Here is a 16,993-nt window from a genome sequence, read left to right as displayed (position 1 = left end):
ATGGACCAAGGAGGAGGAGTCATTTTGCTGTGCAAATGGATCAAGTCAGAATATATGGCAGCGGCAGGAGCACCCGAGTAGGAGATGGAGCGTAACATAAGAAAGATCCCCGAAGGCAAAGGGCAAGAAAGACCTTTTTAAGGGAAGGTTGCCCTAGGATCAAGGCCTCACGCCTTCCTATAAAGGGAAATGGGAAGGAGGAAGGAGGCAACACTCATCATAGATTCAGCTCTCTCCTAGGTTTGAAATGGGGGCTCCCAACACTTCAAACTCCTGATATCCCGTAACACACACTTGGTTTCTTTGGTTTTAGTTAGTTTTAGCAGTGGTTTGGGTGTTGGTTTTAACATTCACAATTTCAGTTCTGTAATTCCGTCCCGGGAAGGGGCGATGATACAATCTTTGTTTCCTTTTTCATGCTCGCTACATTTGGTTTTACGTTTTTTTCATGTTGTTACCAAATCTGGATGTTTTTGTGAAGTAAATTTAGTGTTATGATTTCAGCTTATCTTGACTTGTTCTCCATGCACGAATTCTCTGGTTTACTTTGGATTTCTGGTTCGTGAGCATATATTAGTTAAGTGATTTTGTGGCACTTAAAGGTTGTCGTTGGAACCTAATAATCGACTCAGAAAACAGAGAATACAGTGACTAAATGCAAGCACCAATAATTGAGTTGTTAGGTTAAGATTTAGTTCTATGTAGTTGCAATGACACACCATTGCATCGCACTTTCTACTTTCATTTTTGGATGATTCATAAAATGCATAATCAATCTCACATGACATCAACAAAATGGGCTTGGCAAAGTGGCTTCTTTCCTCCCAAAATCTCAAAGCTTCATTTACCCATGTGAGTCAAGATCCTGCTGATCAGAGCCTCCTTCTTGCCACCGACCGGCTGGTTGTGTACGTTCAGGTAGTGCTTCAGTTCCGACACTGTCAACTCCTTCAACTGCAAAAGTAAAAACAATTTTTATAAATCTCCATTTTCTAATGGATGAATATAACATTTTAGGAACAAGAATATAAACCTGTCCATTGTCCGCAAGCTTAGGCCAGTCCTAGTTTGCATACTCCTTAGTTGCATTATCAGCAACTGCTTTCCTTTTATTGGAGGTTTCACTTGTTTTTTGACTGCCCATCGTGTCGTCATCCTCCTGTTTGAAGTTTTCTCCATACACACAAATCTTGAGCTCTTCCAATGCTTTAACAACCCCCGGTCTTCCGAAAGAATAAACAAGCCAAAATTAAGTACACATTTAAATGACAAGCACAGAGCAAGATTGGTGGAGAAGAATACAGATGGTGCAGCTTACAACAGTATCAAATCCCACTTACCTGGCCAAGCCTTCTTCATCGGGAAGCGTTTCATCCTTGACATCAGGAATTTCATCTTCATCCAGAGCTAGAGCCTGTAATACTGCATAGTGTTTCTGCAAGGCTGTAAGGAATTAAAATAATATTGCCATTAGTAGGGTACAGATGGTTGGTTCAACCTTGGAAAATTGCATTACTATTTGCATAATTGAATTTCAATATGTCATTTCAGGATCACAAGTGACCATTGATCCTGCTTGGCTCTTAAATGGCAACCCCTCCCAACATGGGTCTATTTGCACTGCAATTTGAAGACCGACTCTAATTCTAATTCTATATTTCTCCAATGTGTAACATGCTGTAAACAATTATCAGCATGGTTAATATATGTTGTGTGTATACTAGATAGGTATACATGTCCACCTTGATGTAACGACTTCTAAACTTCTCTACTAACACATTTCCTTCATGATCACAAGAGATATCAGATGGTCAAAATTTTTAAAAGAGAATCATCTATCAGACGTTTTATACTACAGGAAGAAAAATCTAGTTGTCTTTTGTTAAGTTTGGAGGGCAGCTTATAGCAAGCCTGGTTATCAACACACTAATAAGAAAATCTTTTCCACTTTTCGTATATTTGTCATTATTCTCATCTGACGACGCACCAAGTGCCTCAGAAATTGACGGAGGCATGCCAAATAGATCATTGCTAAAAACCAAGTGATCTAATATTATCAGAATATAACTATCTAAATCATGAAAATAACCACAAATATATTGTCCTTCCAAAATATTGATTCCCCATTACTCTGGGAAATTGACACCAAATATAATAATGCACATCCATAAAACTGAGGTTACCCGGGTTCGCAAATTGGCAAACAGAAAAGTTTTTCAGGTCAATGCGCTTCAGCAACGAAGAGGCACTCTTTATTTGGTCTTCTGATGCTCGTGGGGCCAAGTTTGTATCAGTGTGAAACTGTGGACCAACCATATTGTCGTCAATGCTAATTCTCCAATCAAGAAAGTGAACAAAATTACTGTTACCTCTTCAATGGGTCTGATGTCATCAGAGTATGGAAGGTATATCATATGCATCCCAGGTGGCTCAATCTGACCACTGGGACTCATTATCTCATCCTAGGGACAATTACAAAGGAAATTGTAATATTCAGATTGTGGAACTGTGGGATGAAACTAGCAACGATCAGACAGTCTCAACGCTTAACACTAATTGAGCTACTCCTGTTAATCTTGGCATCATTGATAAATATTTTAGAATACTTGACCCACCAGACGCAAATTGGGGATTAATCTGATAACTAAGAACTTAGAGACAGGGAACAAGGCAATTTCAGCCTTACATGGTAAAATGACCACATCGGTAATGAAAATGATTGACACTTGACAGCATCCATATTAATATAAGTAATGATGTTATAGGTTTAATCGGATTAGTACAAATACACTTCTACGTAAATAGTGGGTAAGAGGATAATTATAGTATATAAATAAGCAAACCAAATTTTGTAAAGCAAGGCTCTATTGTAATAGTTAAAGATATAGTTTCGGAGTTCTAAAATAAGCCAAAATGGCATCTCAGATGTATACAAAAATAATTTGAGTTGTGGTTGAGTTTCAACTATACAAAGCTAAGCTCAAATAACTGAACATATAACTTTGTTATGGTAAATAACTTCTTACTTGGGCAATTAATGCAACTAATTGCGGATGTGTAGAATTCCCATAAAATGCAACCGCAAATCTGCAAGTGAAAATGTCAAATTGTATAAAACTGAAATAACAATTGGCAAAGATCTTTACACGAAACCAACATCCAATAATACCAGCTAAAACCTGTGATAGCTAGACTTTTACTTCAGAACGGTCAAAACAGATGACCTAAAGAAAGCAAATTAAGGCCCCAACGGAGGCTTGATTTTAGTCAAATATACTAACCGCTTCAGCCGCAACATGGATCTATGGAGAGCAATGAAAATACAAGTACTTCCAACCACTTCCTACACCAACACCAACACCAAAATTAGAGAAAAATCAGAACAAATGCAGCAATTCAAGCGTAACTGGAAGAGTTATGCTAAATCAGAAAAGAAAAAGAATAAGTGGCTTTGAGCATTTTATGAAGACTAGAAGGAATGTAGGATGGAACATGCAATGCACATTAAATTATTTTATTCAAATAAATAGATATATAAGTCAAATAGATATACTTGTCACAATTTTAAACAAGTATGGAAACAAAGGGTTCCTATTTCATACTCCCTTCATCCCTAAACAACAGTCCAATTTCTTCATTTTGATACATCCACAAAAAAATTAGTCCACTTCCATTTATAGAAACTATCCTCATTCCTCACAGCATATTGCCCCTTATATATATCACCTTAACTTGGTCACTCTTTTCTACCACAGGCTCCCAGTTTCTCAGCTCACAATATATTTATTAATCATTACTAACATTATAGGCGGAATCTTTTCTCCTCAACTCAACAACTTTTATTATAACTCATGTTGCGCTTGTCCAGGCCTATTGTTTAGATCATATGGGTATTATTTACTAAAGTCTAAAGAATACAAATTTATTAGTAACAAGCCCTTGTCGTATTAAAGGTATTTAATACTCCCTTTATAAGGGACAACCAAAAGTGGTGCACAGGTCAATTTTAATGGGACAGAAAGTGTAACAGATAAATATTATACTCCATCCATGCCAAATAATTTGAGTCGTATTCCTTTTCGGGATGTCCCAAGTCTCAAATAAGTTAAGTCATTTCTTTTTCAGCAAAAAACAAAATATCTAATCACTCTTACTTTATACTCTCTCCTACTTTACTCTCTCTTATATTTCTTATTTTAATATCTCTCCTGTTTTAATTATCTTCATTTAACCCATTTAACAGAATATTTTAATCTTCGTTCCCAAAAGAAATGCCTCATCTTAGTTAGGACGGAGGGAGTACCATTTTAGATGATTGCCCTTAAATTTAGTAGAATATACTAGGAAAAAATAAATTTTGTAAGACAAGACTCCTTTATAGTTAGTATAGATCGATTAGATAGGCTCTAGGTAAAAGCAACATGAGAACTTGCAAACTTCCTGGATTGAACCTAGTTAAATCTGGAATCAGTCAAAACAATTCTTAAAGCATCTGATAGAACAAGAATTTACATAATCAAGATAAGAAGAATTATAAAGTAAGAAGAATATAGTAACCTCATCACTAGGAAAAACAAAGGTAGATGGTCTCAAGTTGTGGTAATCTTTTAAGCAACTTAAAGGCTTGAAACCAAGGAGGCGAAGATGCCCAGTAGACACCCTCTTGATGTCAGAAACTTCATTAGCTGTGAACATGATATTTTCACTGGCAAACCAAAAAGCAAGTTACTTAAAAACAAAACCAGATGAATTAAATATATGGTTATAAGGAATTTTAACAATAATGAACCCAAAAAGCTATCAGGGGTTATGTGATATGGATGTCAAATATTTGAGATGGCTGATACAAGTTTATCTTTTAGTTATTACTCCATTATAGTCTGTTAGGAGTCTTTCAATCATGTTTATCTTTTCATTTATTATAGTTTGTTAGGAGCCTTTTAATCGTGTTTATCTTTTAGATTATTATAGTTTGTTAGGATTTGAGCCTTCAGTTTTCATATCTTTAGGATTTAATTTTCGTAGGAGTCCTGGCTATTTAATACCCTGGAGGTTTGACAGGGAAGGGCTGATGCACATTTGGATTACAAAACCATGCTAGACAATTACTGCTAACGGCTGGAAGTGGAAGAGTAAGATGGAGAATAATGAATTGCAACAACGGTTGCAACGACGGTTACAGATCATGGAGTGGTGGGCAGTGGTTATTGCCAATGCAATTAACAACATTAGTTATTATCTCTCTTTCTTTTGCAATTCCAAGTATAAGAGTCCTATATAATGGTCACTTAGATTAGAGAAGTGGAGATTATGTTTTGAGTTTAGTATAAGGACGGTGATATACCGTAGGGCCTCGTGAGAGGATTGTTTAGCATATTATCTATTTTAGTTCATTTCAATTTCATAGCATTTTCCATATACTTTCTGTTCGTTTCCAGCCTTCCTCGCTTCTTTTCACTAACAAGGGCATCCCAAAAAGTAGTTTGTGTTGCTACAAGGCCAAGGCCCCGCAAGAGGAGTTTCTTTTCCAGTTCAGTCCATTATTCTTTGAGCCAGTTTATCAAGCATTGGTGTGCATGTGTTTTTTAATTGTTGTGAGTTATTGCTTCTAAGAAGTGACAAAGTTTTATCAGAACACGCCTTCTGAAAGAGGAAAAGCACTACAGAAATCTGTAGTCATTGTTTTCATCAATAATAAGTCATGACAATAATTTTGATAATTAGTTTCCTATCTTCGAAGTAATGAAATACAAAATGGGAGGAAATGCAGCAGACTGTAGTTCAGCAGAGATTTCCTTTTACTCAATTTGACATTTAAATTCAGTTCAACATATTATACCATCAAGATCAGAGTCATCAGACTAAAACCAGCAGTGCTCTGAAGAATAAAAGCTCTATCGTTAAAGCCTTAAACATAAAGGTTAGCTCAACAGAGTAGCTCACCTTTTGTAAGTCTGAAAATATTTAGGGGGATCCTGCAGCAGAGCACCTGTATCTGAACAGAAGAACGATCTCTCTGCCTGCATAATCATTCAAGTCAACACTGGTATCTGGTTTGGGTACAATTCTTTAATTGACATTGGAAAAGAGCTACAAGGTCTTAACTTCTAGATGTTCAAGCAAAACTACTTTTCATTACAAAATACTCCCTCCGTTCCATGTTAATAGAGTCGTATTCCTTTATGGGACGTTCCAACATAATAGTCATTTCTATATTTGGCAAAAAGTACTATACTATCTCTCTCATACTTTATCCCCTCTCTTACTTAATTCTTTCCACTTCACATATTAAATATTTGTTTTTTAATCTCCGTGCCGAAAAGAAATGCCTCTATTAACATGGATTTGGAGGGAGTACCTTAATAGGAAGGTTGGTAACAGAATCGAGCCAAGTGATATTCCCTGGGCAGAAAAAGAAGACATGAGAGATGCCTCCTGAGAAGGGAATATAAAGAGGAGCACAGAACTAAAACAGACCAGGATTGGTTGGGCGGACTACAGCATATGTATTTAGTTCTATGGATTTGCCACCAGGAATGATGAAGTTAATTCTTCGAACTTTGCGCTTTCTGAACATACGCTTTCTTAGCTGATCTTTGATATCTTCAAATCTGGTAGGAGAAGACTTTGTGAAGATAAATGGAGAAAAGAGTAAACAAGCAAGCGCAATTGGAGTATCCCTAGATATTAACAATAATCATCTCCCTCTTGAATTGGCAAAGATGGAAAGCCCCTTACAACTATCTGGTTATAATGCATGCAGTGATAAACTGAGTACAATCAATGAATCTGCTTTCTGTTGACATAAAAATAAAATAGGAAGTGCAGCTAACATACTAGACCAAGAGCATATTCTTATTATGCATTTATTACCTTTATTAATTACAAGATTGATGCTAGGAGACATATATCATAAAGCAAGTAAGCAACATTTGGAAGAAAAAGAAAAGAAAAGAAATATAAGTACTATTACTTGATGGTAATGCTACTTGTCAAAAACTTAATAATTTTTGTAACCATCATCACCAGTGTTATCCAATTAAAAGAACGACATACACAAAAAGATGAATTACATCTCACTATTTTATCAAATTTTTACAAATAAAAAACATCAATGCTTATTTTCCCCTTGGAACATTGAACAACATAAGAACATGTCAAATCAACCAGATTCATCAGAAAAAATAATTACCAAAAAGTTGGATCACATATATAAGAAAAATTACAATTCTAGGCATCTTAGTCCTTGGGCAAGATTTTGTAGATAAGACATGGGAAATTAGAAAGAAAACTGGTGGATTCAAACCTTTCAGCTGCTAAAGCCTTAAACTCAGCCAGATCATTTCCCTCCAATCCCAGTAAGTCCTGAACATATGAGATGCAGCTATATAAATTTGAACATAAATACTGTATTGCCGAAGGGGGATAAAGCTTGTAAACATGAACCCACAGCATAAAAAGTAGACACATTGAAGTCATCATCTGGTTTACTCAAGGGGAGGAGTTCAATTGAGATTCCAAGATCTTGAGCATCCTGAAAGTAACCTGACATTACTTTACAATATTCTCATAATTTACAGTACAGTTCACACGAATGCTAATTATAGCATTTTTTAAACATCTAAAGCTTCTAGCTTTAAGAATAATCTACAAAATTTTAAGTGCATGAGCTTGAGTGACACATTACTTTGGCACGTTGTATTGTTGTTCTCATCAAATCAAGTTTTGTCACTCCCTTCATATCCCCAAATGGATCATCTTCATTTGTAAATAACAAAATTCTTTTGTCAGCAGTTTTGGTAGACCTGATAGAATATATCACCAAAATTGGCCAAGATAAATATCTGACAATTCAACTAACAAAAATAATATGCATGAAAAGTTAAAGAATTGGGTATCATTGTGATTCTCCAAATTTGGTATCAAATTACTCTTGCAAGATAAAAATAAACATACCCTTTCCGTAATAGTGCTTGTGCAGCCCAAAGAGCATTGTAAAGAGAATTATCACGGGTTCCCGGCAAGATGCCATACTTACTCCCAATTTGTTTACTGAATGACTCTGTCCTCATAAAGAATCAACAAAAGGGATAAGCCTCTAGTCACCCAAATGAAGGAATTCCAGAGAATGAAATTTACAGTCATTATGTTATCTAAATTAAGAACGAAAACATTTCAGGGTAAAAAAAATATTGAATTTTTTCATTACATTGTCACTCTGTGTGTGAATGAAAAACAGATAAGAATTTTCATGGATTGGTTATTAGTAAATTATGGATCTCATATTTGAATTTTTTTTCATCCATTATATTGTCGCCAATCTAATAAATTACTGAAAATGAAGCTAAACAAAGCTAATCACAACTGACCTTGTAAGCGGTCAAATTCTTTGATAAGCCTAGCTGTTGGTCTATCCAAATCCTCTCGTTCGGGAACATTAAAAACATAAACACCAATCAAGTCCTGTAGATTCTTCTTTTCCTTCTATAAATCAAGCATTGGGAACTAACATGAGACAATGGTACTTCAGTAGTAAAAACTAGTTTTAAAAGCAAAAGATTCAGTTCCATCGATTGAATGCTAAATGTTGTTTGGTTTTTGGGAAACTAGGTGTGTGTTTCTTGGTTCAAGTATAAAAAGCTATGAGGAAAATATGGATAACTATTTTAATTATTTTTTACTCGTATTTGTTTTTCCACCTTTATACCCTTCTCCATTCATTTTTTGAAATAATGTAACGAATATAATTGTTCAAGAACCACGTTCAAATAGTGCACCTAAAGGTGACGACGAATAAAATGTAACCATCTTCCTCATAAAAGATGGTAAAAGTACAAGAGTGCAAAGGCCTCAAAGCTTACAGTATTAAAGAAGCATATAGCAACTTCATCATAAGACCTATTGATAATTTGAGTCTTCAAGGACACTGATATGCTATTGATAGCAGCTTCAAAGTGACTAACACATTTCTGATCTTCCTGCAAAGCATTAATCATTCACCCATTAGAAGAAATACCAGAACATCATATATGTATATATATACTGTCCTATAATAACGACGACATGCTTTGATGAGTCCATCAGTCCATGCACAATATAAGAAATGCTGCAGGATAAAAAATATAGCAAATAAATGGCATAGCTCATAGTACTTGTGGTTGATGCCATTCAAATTCGGATAAAACTGTATAAAGAGAAGAATGATATAAATGCTTGAAAATCATGTAGTAATTGCTACCAATTACCTCAACCGATAAGAAATTACCTAAGAAAGATGTAGCTACAAATCTCGAACCCAAAATCATGAAGTAAAAGAACAAACATATTCTCAAGTAAACACAACACAACACAAAAGAAATTATGGAAAAAAGAGGAAAAAGTTACTGAAGGGCAAGTGGTGGAGAACATTTTTGGGGAAGCGTCTACCAAATACACCAAAAACTCTTTCGTGGCGTCTCTCTCCTGCGCATTTTTTCAAACAATTTGTCCGCACTAAAATTGAAAATTTCCCGCAACATAATGCAAAGGAAACTGCTTTCAGTGATAAATATAACCTGGTAGAATTCATTTTCGGGGTCGTCTTCGTCGCCAAAAACATCTTCGGGGTCGATATCCATCAAATTTAAACCAGTTGCAGGTTGTCTAGCAGAAGATGTGAGATTCTTGCACGAGAAGAATGAAGGAGTGGTTTTTCATTTCATTTTTTTTTCATATTTTATGGGTTTATATTGTGTTGGCGCTTCGAATCGCTTTCTAGTCAAACATTACTTAATTTATGACATATGACTCTACCGGACAAAGTTCATTTCATTGGCTAAACTAATACTCCATCGTCCCACATAAATAAATCATCTAGGATTGGTGCGTAGTTTAATACTCCCTCCGTCCCCAATGAATATGCATTTTGAGGTCGGCATGAATTTTAATGTAAAATTGATAAAGTAAAAGAGAGGTGGAAAGAAAAAGTAAATAAAGTATTGTTAGTGGAGAATAGGTCCCACCACATTACAGAGAAAAACTTTCCAAAATTAGAAATTGCATATTCTTGTGGGACAGACTAAAAATGAAAGAGGACATATTCTTGAGGGACATAGGGAGTATATAATTAGTAAAATAAGAGAGAAAAAAAGTAATTGGAAATATATAGTAAATAGCGGGGCCCATAATGATAGTAAGGAGAAAAAAGTTGTTATAAATGAATATGAACTATTCTACGAGACAGACGAAAAAGGAAATATGACTTATTTCTATGGAACGGATAGAGTATATAACTGTATGAGTATTAGAGTATGAGAGCATTCGCAATGGTGCCCGATAGGGAGGCTAGTCTATCCCGGTGGGACGGGTCACTGTTGCACGCCACCCGTCCCAGAGGGTGTCCCTCTGCGGAGGCCACGACCCGATCTAGCAGTCCCACGGGGGTGCGACCTGAAGTTGTGCGAAACAAATGAATTTTGATCTTTTTAATAAAAAAATCGGTAAAAAATAAAAAAGAGATTCTCACTTTCCCAAATATTACCATTTTTCTCTCATTCTTAATTACTGGTGTTACCACCAGTGCTATGGACGAGACAAAAGAGTTTCAAATAATGAAAATATATTAACAACTAAATATATTAAAATAAAAAATATATATTAAATAACATAAAAATATTACAGATAAGAATATAAACTAAACTAGATTATAAAAAGCATTCATAACATTATAAATAGTTAACAATAAAAATAATTTTGTACTTCTCTCAACATACTCTAAATGACAAATTTCATATTCAGCATATGAGTGCTAATGCTCTAAAGTTCAATTAGGGTTGTCCAATCTGTATCCGTGGAAAATTCGTTTCGAAACATATGAGGTAAGATACGCAACCAAATTATATTGGGAGACTCGATATTGATTTTGAATATTTTTGTTTTCTAAGGTATTATGTTACCGAGAGAGCCCACTAATTCAGGCCCAACATCCATCAGCTGAAGAAACGGAGCAAGCAGCTGCGCTTAGGAATCCAACCGATGGCCCGATAATGGAAGCGAATCGTTAATTAAATTTAAAATGAAATGTTAATATTTTACAGTTATTTATATTATAAATATTATCAAATTAATTCTCAAACAAAACAGAAGAATAAATAATAGTGCACCTAGGTCCGATTCACTTGACCAATCTATTGGTCTGGGGTCTACCCTACAGAGGCCGTGGACTAATCAAGTTGCATTTTATCGGTTAAAAAAATCCAACCCTCTAAATTTAGCAGACTATTCTGGTCAAGCCATAAGTTTCAGATTGCATAGACATCCCCAAACACATATTCCAACATATAAAAGTGTGTTGCAATTAGGGATGTCAATCTAAAACCGAAACACGTGGGTTGACTTGAATAGCCTAATAAAATTAGTGAGTTAGGGTTGTAATTTCGCAACCCGAATACTAAAACAGGCTAAAGGGGTTAGCCCACTAGGGTTGGTGGGTTAAACAGGTTGGCTCGGTAGGGTTGTGGGTTGGCCCGACAGGTTGTAGTTTTGAAGAAAAATATTAAGTTTTAGAGTTTTTCTTGTATTTTTGGATTTCATACGCTTCATTCTAGTCTTCTCCAATCTTCTTTTTACACATTTCCACACGGTACCACACTACCAAGTTCCACCTCGAACCATTCTTCCATGTCTCGTCATCCGTCATCGCCAAATCCAATCAAGACAAAATTGAAAATTAGCCCATCAAAATCATTACGAACAATGCCAAAATAATGACATAATTAGCACAGGTTGTAATTCAAATAAGAGTAGTAAATCATTTTAGACCTTAATTTTGATACAAGATTTGGATTCACTAAAACCCTATATATATTTATAATCATTATTATGAATCCATATATACATATTAACTCGATGAAGACCTTGTTAATATAATTTGACAATTGGATGATTTAGGAGCAGCGTTTTGGCCGGTTCTATTTGTTCTTTGAAGCTAAGTTTATTGGAGTAATTGTTTTATTGAAGGCGGGCGCGGTATCAATATTTTTCAGTATTGATTTTTGAGATAAGAAATGGTTCTTTTCATAATATCAAGGAAGAAGGGTACGGAGTTTTGAATTTTGATTATAATATCCATGCATGCGTCTTCTTTAACAAAAGAATACTTTAATTTGAGCATCACAAGAAAACGCTGTGTCTACAAGGGATGAGTTGGTGTCGTGGCGAAATTAGGTCTTGGTAAATTTGTGAAATTGTGGCTATTACCAAACAAGAATAAAGTGTGTTTCCATATTCTTTGGTTGAATACCAAACATTTCTTTCCTTTCCCCAAAATATGGACATCCCCCACACATCTACCTTTCTTATCATGTTTTCTAATCCAGCTAACCATAACATTGAGAACCTATTAAAAAAATGCACCATTAAAGCACTAATGGATGTGGACCGGCCAGTAACAAACTTTCTTGATTTCATCATCTTGTCGAGAGAGATTGGTAACCAATCTCTGTTGTTGCATAAAACTGTGGTTGGTGGTGAAATTTGTACTAACAAACACAGAAAATGGGAGTTGCAAAAGAGCAGCACATAGTAATGCTGCCATTGATGCCCCAATGCCATCTCATCCCATTCTTAGCCTTAGCCAACCAAATCACCCAACGCTTCCCCTTCAAAATCACCATCGTCACCACCCCTCTCAACCTCCGCTACCTCCAAACCGCCGCGTCCAACCACTCCCCCCAAATCCACTTCTCCGAGCTCCCTCTCAACGCCGCCGATCACGGCCTCCCCCCGAAAACAGAGAACACCGATGCCCTGCCCCTCAACCTCAGCCGTCGCACGTGATCGCCAAACACACCGGAGAAGTGCCTGGAGTGGCTTGATTCCCACTCAGAAAACTCCGTTGTCTATATCAGCTTCGGGTCGCAGAACACGGTGAGCCAGCATCAGATGATGGCGCTGGCGTTGGGGTTGGAGGACAGCGGCCGGCCGTTCATCTGGTCGATCAGGCCGCCCACGGGCTTCAACTCGAGGGACGAGTTCAAGCCCGAGTGGCTTCCCGAAGGATTCGAGGAGCGAGGGCAGGGGCTGGTGGTGCGATCATGGGCGCCGCAGCTGGAGATATTCTGCCACCGGTCAACGGGAGCGTTTGTGAGCCACTGCGGATGGAATTCGGTGGTGGAGAGCTTGAGCCAGGGGGTGCCGATCATCGGGTGGCCGCTGGCGGCGGAGCAGGGATACAATGCGAAGATGCTGGTGGAGGAGATGGGGGTGTGCGTGGAGATGACGAGGGGCGTGGAGAGCCAGATTAGTAGAGAGGATGTGAAGAGAGTGATTGAGGAGGTGATGGACGGAGGAAGTAAAGCGGTGGAGATGAGGAAGAAAGCGGTGGCGGTCGGAGAGTTGATCTGAGCTGCCTTGACCGAGGAAGGTGGGCGTAAGGGTTCTTCGCTTAAAGCTTTGGATGATTTTGTGGACACTCTTCTCTCTCTAACGCCTAGTGTTTGATTATTCTAGTTTATTTTCCACTAATATTATTACTATTGATTTATTACAATCATCTGATTTGATTGCAGCATTACTAAGGTGGAAGAGGGTCTTTTAAACTTTTAGGGGAGTGTATTATTTGGCGTTATTATTGAAGTAATTTTTTGCTTGAATAATACTCCCTCCATTTCCACAGGAGTAGGATTATTTTCCTATTTTGATGATAAGTGGAATCATTTACATTTTTAATAAAAATTAACACATTTCTTTATTCTTTCTACTTTTTTCATTTCCTACTTTATTTTTCCTTAACTTGACCCATTTAAAATAATTTTTCTTAATTTCTGTGTTGGAAAAAAATGTCTAGACTACTAATGGATAGGAGGGAGTATAATCTATCTTGTAACTTCCGTTCATAGTCAATCTGTGCCGGCTAATTATATAGTACATGATCTGAACAAGGCTTTGACAATCTATGCCGGCTAATTAATTTTCTATTACTACGAATCTTTGTCTTTTTGGCCAGTGATTATGAAGATTATAAAATCAATTATCGCAACTAACATAACTTATTGTATTATCAAAGAATTCCAAGTAAACTAGTTTTGAATATATTTGTTGATTATAGATATGCAATCGCTAACAACGATAGCCTTCTGACCTAGTTTGGAACAAAAACATTTAGGGCGTGTCCAGCCTTGGAGATTTCCGTAGACAAAGTAAACGCAGCATTAAAGACTTTTTGTCGGCAATCTTGATATGATAATAACGTTGAAACACAAATAAAGTGCAACTGAAAGTACACAAAACCATCTGAAACCATAGCACTTATAATTCAACAGAAGTGTCGGTTACTATGTTTTGTTTCCATGTTTTACTCCACCTACATAGTAAAGCATCTTAGATTGGTAGTGCTACACAGAAGATGTAAGATAAAATTATAATATGAAATCAAGCTTGCTAATGAGTTTGATGTACACAATATTGCAGTCAACTTTCTAGGCTTTCCATATATAAACAAATGCTCCTCTTAAGCTCAGAAATAAGAGATACTCATCATCTGTAGAAGAAAGTAGTTACCTCAACTAACGCGGTGAAGACAGGGCTTCATCATTGATGCAAGAAGGCCTTTTCGCATTATAGTAAAAATACGCAATTATCTGAACCAGCTCATCTGCTGACCTAAACTCTGCAGATCATGCCAAATCCCAACCCTTAATGAAAGAAATCAAGGAAGCTCATTTATACATACAATTATAAACGAACTTTACCTTTCTCTCTATGTAATATCTTGTTTCCGCGTAAGAAGAGTAACTGCGGGCATTCTTCAGCTTTCAGTGCATATGCTAAATCTTTCTCGATATTTATATCCACCTTCACTGTCTGCGTATTTAAATTGAGTTCATACATGCAAGGTATATCCACCATAAGAGATATGTACAAAAGAAAGCAATAAGGCGATGGAGAAATTTCACTAACTCGAGGAGGTAATCGGTCTTTAGCTTTCCAGTAAACCTCTGCTGCTTTTTCCAACTCTTTCAGGACCTTCCAGTTATCACTTGCCCTGAAATAGGAACAATCATTCATGAACACATCTCAAGATTCAAACTATCCTAGATAGATAAATGGTAATATTTCGTTTACTAAGATAATTTGAGACTTTGCGATGATCCTAAAGCCCTTGATAATTTCTAGAAACTTGCTGAATTCATATTCAATTGATGAAGATAAAAGTATCAATCTTGTATATTGTGTCCTTGCCTTTTGTATCTCTCGAAGAAAAGAACGATGAGAGGGCTGGGATGGAAAGCAAAGCTCTCCCACTCAAGACAGTTGATCTCTTTCACCAATCCATAATCAATCTCTCCCTCCCAGTCGATCTCTGTGCCATCTTCGCCTACTACATTCTTTATCGAGTGTTGATCAAAATACTCGGAGGCTCTGATCCCCCATCCCACCTCGGTATCCAGTGGCCAATCCGGATCCTCCTCCTCAACCACCATATCCTTTTCTCCTACGTCAACAACGTCCTCATCATCTGAGCTGTCATCATCAGATGCAGCTTTTTCCTTCATAAAGTTTTCCATGTTTTCTAGAACTTCTGGATTCTGCTTCCGTATCGACTCCAGTGTATGTTTGAGTGAGCCCCGTATGTAATCCTCAACAGCTGCTGCTTCACTCCTACGACCGCGCCTTGGCTTTTTTGGGATGATTCCGGGATATGAACCCTCTGGATTCTCACCTCCGCTTTTCCGCTCTTTAGATGTCTGGGGCGCCTTTTTCCGTCTGCGCTCCGATTTAGGATTTTGATCGGAACTACTCGACGCGGCATTGTACGAGAAGCGTTTAACTATGTGCTTGAGAGCTTGTGAAGGAAACCTCGAACATGAAACCGGAGTTGATATCTTAGCCCGTGTAGAAGGAGAAAGGGAAGAAGTAATATTGAGTGCAGAAATCAATGCTTGATGATTTACTGTGCTGAAAGCCATTGTTTTACAACTTGAATTCCAATCAACAGAGCAAACCAAAACCTGCTAAATTACCAAATCTGTAAATAAACTAAAATCAAACGTCAAACACCAAGGAAAGGAATAGCCAAAGGATCAAAGTTAAAGGAAGTTAGCAGCCAACAAATCACAAAATCGTCTATAATGGCGAGAAGAAAAGCTAATATAGGTCGAGTAAGCAAATTATCGAACACATGGCGTGCACTCCACTGTCCAATAATAGTTACGCTAGCAAATGAACAATAACAAACGTTGTTGAGACTCAGCGAAAAATGGCATTCAGAAAAATAAAAAAGGGAGAGCGTGTTGGAAGCTGGTTTATACAGTAGTATTCTTGTTCGAAAGGGAAAACCTTAATGGAGAATTGGTGGGAAGCGGCGTGGGAGTTGGAGGAACGGTAATCAGGCCTCCACGGTTTCTTTTTGCGTAGGAGCTTCGAGTCTGTCTCTGTGTGAAGAAGGAAGAAAACAATCACTACAACCTCGCCGTAATTAGCAGTGACACCAGAAGTTTTGCCTCTTTGGCCGGACCAACATCAAATTATACTACTCCATCATAAATTATTTTATTTTTTTATATTTATTCTAATATTCACTTATCTATTTTATTTATTTCTATTAATGAATAAGTAATACTCTAAAACATTATTTTCTCAAATGATGTAACAAAAAAAATCAATTAACTTGGAATTGAATACTGGTCATTTTATAATTTTGGTCCTAAACATTACGTTTTCAATTAGTGCATCCCACACATTTCAACTCGGGCCAAAATCAGTCCATTTTGAATGACTCCGTCTAAAATTAACGGTCAACAACTTTTAATCAAATTTTGACCCGATTAAACTCTTAATTCTGACTATCAGCGCCCTTAATTTTTATTAGCAACTAATTAATCTAAAATACTAAATATAAATGAATTAAAATACACAAAATGCAAAACAAAAAGATTATTGATTGCAATTCTATGCGAAATCAAAAACGCGAGAGAGACCTTCTTCTCTGCTATAATGAGGAAGAGCTCAAGCT

General features: G+C 36.7%; 3 protein-coding genes across 6 annotated transcripts; 1 reads left to right on the top strand and 2 right to left on the bottom strand.

The window, feature by feature from the left end:
- Positions 1-643: 643 nt before the first annotated feature.
- LOC121755078 (ATP-dependent DNA helicase 2 subunit KU70-like) lies at positions 644-9,775 on the bottom strand. Its single transcript, XM_042150359.1, has 19 exons — positions 9,555-9,775; positions 9,385-9,462; positions 8,862-8,978; positions 8,370-8,484; positions 7,957-8,062; positions 7,688-7,805; positions 7,451-7,534; positions 7,307-7,365; positions 6,478-6,611; positions 6,359-6,402; positions 5,944-6,020; positions 4,558-4,705; positions 3,282-3,343; positions 3,027-3,087; positions 2,370-2,462; positions 2,184-2,301; positions 1,341-1,443; positions 1,034-1,223; positions 644-954 (listed from the first exon to the last, which is right to left on the bottom strand). The coding sequence occupies exons 1-18, from the start codon at positions 9,615-9,617 to the stop codon at positions 1,064-1,066; spliced, it is 1,740 nt and encodes a 579-aa protein (XP_042006293.1). The 5' UTR covers positions 9,618-9,775; the 3' UTR covers positions 644-954; positions 1,034-1,063.
- A 2,455-nt stretch (positions 9,776-12,230) lies between these two features.
- Positions 12,231-13,729, top strand: LOC121754653 (UDP-glycosyltransferase 92A1-like). The gene is made up of 2 exons (XM_042149978.1): positions 12,231-12,798; positions 12,829-13,729. The coding sequence occupies exons 1-2, from the start codon at positions 12,535-12,537 to the stop codon at positions 13,381-13,383; spliced, it is 819 nt and encodes a 272-aa protein (XP_042005912.1). The 5' UTR covers positions 12,231-12,534; the 3' UTR covers positions 13,384-13,729.
- Positions 13,730-14,186: 457 nt separating this feature from the next.
- LOC121755080 (thioredoxin-like fold domain-containing protein MRL7, chloroplastic) lies at positions 14,187-16,507 on the bottom strand. 4 transcript variants are annotated; one of them, XM_042150363.1, is made up of 6 exons: positions 16,318-16,507; positions 15,220-15,989; positions 14,938-15,022; positions 14,730-14,841; positions 14,539-14,647; positions 14,187-14,341 (listed from the first exon to the last, which is right to left on the bottom strand). In XM_042150363.1, the coding sequence occupies exons 2-5, from the start codon at positions 15,945-15,947 to the stop codon at positions 14,544-14,546; spliced, it is 1,029 nt and encodes a 342-aa protein (XP_042006297.1). In that variant the 5' UTR covers positions 15,948-15,989; positions 16,318-16,507; the 3' UTR covers positions 14,187-14,341; positions 14,539-14,543. The 4 variants fall into 4 exon arrangements, with proteins under 4 accessions (XP_042006297.1, XP_042006299.1, XP_042006298.1 ...); XM_042150365.1 differs by lacking the exon at positions 14,187-14,341 and having other exon boundaries at positions 14,387-14,647; positions 15,220-16,006; XM_042150364.1 differs by lacking the exon at positions 14,187-14,341 and having other exon boundaries at positions 14,387-14,647; positions 15,220-15,992.
- Between the last annotated feature and the right edge of the window lie 486 nt (positions 16,508-16,993).

This window comes from Salvia splendens, chromosome 11 (genome assembly GCF_004379255.2).
Source record: "Salvia splendens isolate huo1 chromosome 11, SspV2, whole genome shotgun sequence".
Taxonomy (NCBI): domain Eukaryota; kingdom Viridiplantae; phylum Streptophyta; class Magnoliopsida; order Lamiales; family Lamiaceae; genus Salvia; species Salvia splendens.
The sequence above is the reverse complement of the archived record's forward strand: the minus strand, read 5'-3'. Positions and strand labels throughout refer to the sequence as shown.